The following is a 5,167-nucleotide window of genomic DNA, read 5'->3' as shown; positions in this document are numbered from 1 at the left end:
CTCTCTCTTTGTCTCTCAGACTTTATGTCTCTTTGCCTCTGTTTCTCAGTCTCTCTCATCTCTTCTCAACCACTGTTGATTTATTTGCAATTATTCTATGATTTCTGGAAAGTACACAGGAGTTACTTTTTCATCAGATAAATTGGGTTAATTTTTCATCATAGTGTAATACTTGTCCAGTCTCTTTTTGAGGTATTATTCATTCTTCCTTGTTTTTAGAATCTTCTCTGTTGGTTTATGTGTTTGTAAGTTAGGTTCTTGTTCAGTCCTTTTCTCTTGGGGTTTTGGTCTTTCAGACCTTTTCTTGTATTCCCAAGTTCATGCCTACATTTCCTTATCTTTCTTTGATCTCTCCTCACCTCCACTACCTATTACTCTACAGACTCAGTTTGTATGTCTTCTTTTGAGAAGTATTGATGTTAGCTCTGCCAGAGAAAAATCTCAGAAGTGAGGACTGACTCAGCTTCATTTACAGTCCTCTTTATCTCAGAATGCCAGTCTTTCCCACTCTATCTGGCTCTGCATTGCATTCCACCTCGCCCTCTTCTTTATCCTCCCCCTTTATCTCTATAACTGGGCAGAATCAGTGTCTCTAGACTCTCACCTGAATCACTATTACAAGGGGACCTGAAAGAAATGTTCAGAGCCACACTAAATCACAAACCTCTGAAACCTCTGTACTCACTTAACCCAGCAAACAGAGTGGACTGGATCGTGGGGGTGCTGAATGAGGACCTCCAAGTATTGTTATTTCATGAGGCTTTTACCTCATGTTGTGCCTGTCTTTTTATCTTGTAGACTCAGTTTAGCTACTCTATATCTGGTGTGTAACTCCATTTCATGTGATTGCACAACCTATTGTCACATACACTCTTTGTAAATATTATATTCTTTTGCTTGTAAAAACAGGTTCTCTGCCATTATATTTTCACTCTCATTCTGAATAATCTTATGTATCCTCGTTTCATTTTAGAGACTCTTTATCCACCTGAGACAAGGTGGAACATGTGGTTCAGTGGGAGAAAAAAAAAGCTACTAGGCTGAGAGTCTAGAGTCTTGGGTTTAAATTCCAATTGTGCTATTGACTTGGCTATGTGACAATGGGCAAGATACTTTATGACTGACTCAGTTTCCTTAGCTATAAAAAAAAGAAGTTGGATTCCATTCTCAGTGTTAACATTCCATGTGATAAAATCCCTCCCAACTCTTTATCATATTCCTTTGATCATTCATTTGCTGAATAAATATTTATTAAATGCAGACCATAAGACAAGTACTAGTTTAAGCATTGAAGACACAGAGATTTTAAAACCACACAGTCTTGCCTTCAAGGAACCACTAGACAAGTTATAATATGTACCCAACAGAATTTGTATGCAGTGTGAGTGCAATATAGAGCCAGCCAGAAGGGGAAAGAGCTCTAAGATATGATCTGAGGGAAAGACAGAGTGTAATGGAGGTAGGATCAACAAAACCTAGCAACTGATTGGATATATGAGATGAGGGAGTGTGAAGAGTCAAGGGTGATCCCTGGGATTTGAAGCTGGCTGACTGGAAAGATGGTGTCACTTCAACAGAAAAGAAGAATTTAAGAACAGGGCTGGGTTCTGAGAGAAAGAAAATGAGATTAGGTTTGGACATGCTGAGTTCTGCAGCACTCTCCATAATCTGACCACATCTGGAAGGCTTTGCAGAGTGGTGAGCATCATATTCTAGGAAGATTATAGATGAACTAAAGTACAATCAGAATAGAGTGACCAGGATTAAGGAACTGGAAATAATGCTATGTTAGGATCAGCTAAGAGAACTAGTGTGTTGAGCTCATTGAAGAAAAAATGATAGGGAGGAGAAGAAATGTCTTCAAGTGCCTGAAGAACTGCCATGTGGAAAGAAAGATTATACTTGTTCTTTTTGACCATAAAGGGCAAAACTATAAACCATGGGTCAAATGAATAGTGGCAGAATTAGGTTTACTATAAGGGGAAATTTCCTAAGTAGAATTCTTCAAAAGTGGCATGGGCAACCTCAGGTGATACAGAATTATATTGTCTCATGAGAAATCTTCTAGAAAAGATTAAACACTTGGAATCAGGCTTGTACTACGGATACAGGTTGAAATAAATGTTCTTTGAAGTTTTCTTTAATTTATTTGTATCTGAGAGATAAATGGCAAAGTGTTCAAGAGAAAATTTTAAAATGCTTTTAGCTGATGGGATGAAGGAAGAAATTTTAGAAGTAAGGACTATATCAGTGACTGCATTGGTATAAGGAACTCCTAGATGAAGAAACTCCATCTACCAATTCAGTTCTGCAACTTCCCTGCAAATTATAGGTGACTTGTCCAGGGTCATGTAGATACTTTGCATCAGAGGCAGTACTTGAACTCAGATCTTATTAGCTCTGAGATCAGTCCTCCATCCATTGCTCCAGAAGATTCTGAAAAACAGAGATGGGGGAAGTGCAAAATGAACAAATAATGCATAGCTATCAGAGATAGTGGGTTGAATTCTAGAAAGAGCAGCCCCATTTGGTTGGATCATAGAGCATATGAAAAAGAGGAATGTAGATAAAAAGGAGAATAGAGAATATTAGTGCTATAACAGATACTAGAACATGAAATGTTTTAAAAAAAACAGAACATAGACTCAGAGCTGGATGGGATCTTTTATATCATTTACTCTGCTCCTCATTTTACGAATAAGAAAACAATCCTGAAGAAAGAAACTAAGTGATTTGAGCAGAATCTGATAGGTAGCAAACAAGAGAACAAATATTTTAACTTTATCCACTAATAGTTGAGCTAAGCCTGCAGGTTAGCTAGGAATTCTAAGATTCAGTAATTCTTCATTATGTACTATGTATTTTGTCCCCTCACAAGTGACCTTAAAGTACATAGGATTAGAATATAAAGCATAAAACATTAGAGCTGGAAGTGACCAGAGAACATATAACTTTGGAGCCAAAAGAAAAATAAAAGAATATAGAATGTAAGAACTAAAAGGAACCTTAGAAATCATATGATCCAAATATCTGACAAGAATATGGAGGTGTCTCCAGATCTATTTATCATCTCTGATAATCTTATAAGGATGGCTCAGTTGATAAGAAGTAAGGACACAGAAGATCTTTTAGCTCATGCTTCCAGCTCTCTCTCTAGGAGCATGGAGTTTAATATATATATATATATCAAGACTCATTTCATACAAAAGAACCCCGCCAAACTTCACATATGCACAGAAGTTACAAATTATGTCATATCAAAACACAAAAGGTCTTATTGGCTTCAGAATAGAACAAGGCCAAGGCTAAATTTTGACTAGGTTCTTATCAGAAAGCTAAGGCAGTGAATATTTTCTTAGGTTTGAATTGCCCCTGTTAAGGTTTTGGCCTTGGCTGTACCAGGCAGCTACATTCCTGGCCAAAGGGGTAGAATGTTAACCTCTTAAATGCAGGTTTGCTAGGAACTTAAAGCTTTTCAATAAGGCCACAATACTTTTCAACAAGAAATCACAGAGGTGAGAGATATCAGTTAAGTTGCCTAAATTTAAAGTCATTTGGTGATTGAGCTGGTATTAGAAGTCAATCCTAAACTTGCCATCAAAAGAAAACCTGACTAAAATCATCCCTTAGGCAGGCTTCTACAAACTGTGCAACTCTTACAAGTCCTTAACTTCTCTCAATCTCAGTTCCTTCATCTGTAAAATGAGGATAAAATTAACTTTTAATCTAACAAATGAGGTGATGAGGACTGAATATGATAATATTTGTAAAGTGCCTCCAGCTTTCAAAGCATTAAGAGTTTCTCCATTAACATTAACATTTTTTGTTCCCACCAATACCTCCCTTGCAGATGATGTAGATTCCTTCTGTGACTAATGGACACTAGGAACTGGACAGAAGTGACTGAATTCCTCCTCCTGGGGCTATCTGACCGTCCAGAGATGCAGCCACTCATCTTTGGAGTTATCCTTTCCATGTACCTGGTGGCAGTGACAGGCAATACCATGTTAATCATTGTTGCCTCTACAGACTCTAAACTACAGACACCCATGTACTTCCTGCTCAGAAAGCTCTCCTTGGTCGATGTTCTACTGACCACTGTTGTTGTCCCCCAGATGTTAGTGCACACAGTGACAGGACTCAAGACAATCCCCTTCAAGAACTGCATTGTCCAGCTTTTCTTCTTTATGGCTATAGGCAGCATGGAGGGTCACCTGTTGGCTGCCATGGCATATGATCGCTATGTGGCCATCTGTAAACCACTGCAATATTATGCCATCGTCACCCGCAGCCTCTGTCTCCGCATCGCCCTGACCTCGTGGGTGGTGGTCAGCCTCAACAGTCTCCTCTATAGCGTGCTGGCTGCCCGATTAACTTTCTGTGGCAACCAGGTTACACATTTTTTCTGTGACATCACACCATTGCTCAAGCTCTCTTGTACTCGACCAGTGCTCAATGAGATGCTGATCTTCACTGAAGGGGCAGCCATTATTTTGAGCCCCTTTTTCTTCATCATAGCTTCCTATGTGAGGATTGGGGTTGCTATAGCCCGCCTACACTCAGTTGCTGCCCTAAAAAAGGCCATGTCCACCTGTAGCTCCCACATTCTGGTGGTGCTGCTCCTCTATGGCTCACTGATCCGCATGTACCAAAAACCATCTTCCAGTTATGACTTGGATCAGGACCGACAGGTGGCTGTATTCTACACTGTGGTCACACCCATGCTGAATCCGCTGATCTACAGTTTAAGGAACCAGGAAGTGAAGGATGCTCTCTGGAGGCTCTTGAAGAAGATCCAGAATGTCTATGTATCTGGAGACTTCCAACCTGACCCCCAATCAAGGAGACCCCAGCATCACATCTCCTGAACTCAAAGGAAGTATCAGACACCCTAGAGATACCCACTACTGGGGTTCACAGCAAGGTTGTTGCAGAGCATTGGAGCCTGTGGCTAGGGATAACCTGTTTTGTTGAACCCTTTTTGATACAGGAAGGAGAAATAGCCAAGAGGTTAGTGCACATTGCAGTGAGTGGCTTTATTTCCAACTTCTGAAGAAATATCTCCTCATTATACTTTTGCCCTCTCCCCATGACTTTGAAAAGAGATCACCAATTCATTATTAACTAGAGCGGTGATGGGCAAACTTTTTTTTTTAAACCCTTAACT

General features: G+C 39.7%; 1 protein-coding gene across 1 annotated transcript; it reads left to right on the top strand.

Moving 5' to 3' along the window:
* Positions 1-3,875: 3,875 nt before the first annotated feature.
* On the top strand, positions 3,876-4,868 carry LOC123233777 (olfactory receptor 1361-like). The gene has a single exon (XM_044659828.1). It carries the CDS (start codon positions 3,876-3,878, stop codon positions 4,866-4,868), a length of 993 nt encoding a protein of 330 aa, XP_044515763.1.
* The last annotated feature ends 299 nt before the right edge of the window (positions 4,869-5,167 follow it).

The sequence above is a fragment of the Gracilinanus agilis genome, chromosome 2 (assembly GCF_016433145.1).
Source record: "Gracilinanus agilis isolate LMUSP501 chromosome 2, AgileGrace, whole genome shotgun sequence".
NCBI classification, from domain to species: Eukaryota; Metazoa; Chordata; class Mammalia; order Didelphimorphia; family Didelphidae; genus Gracilinanus; species Gracilinanus agilis.
The sequence above is the reverse complement of the archived record's forward strand: the minus strand, read 5'-3'. Positions and strand labels throughout refer to the sequence as shown.

What these genes read in the sequence shown, in the direction of transcription:
- LOC123233777 (XM_044659828.1), top strand. Translation starts at nt 3,876, where the DNA reads ATGGACACTAGGAACTGGACAGAAGTGACTGAATTCCTCCTCCTGGGG.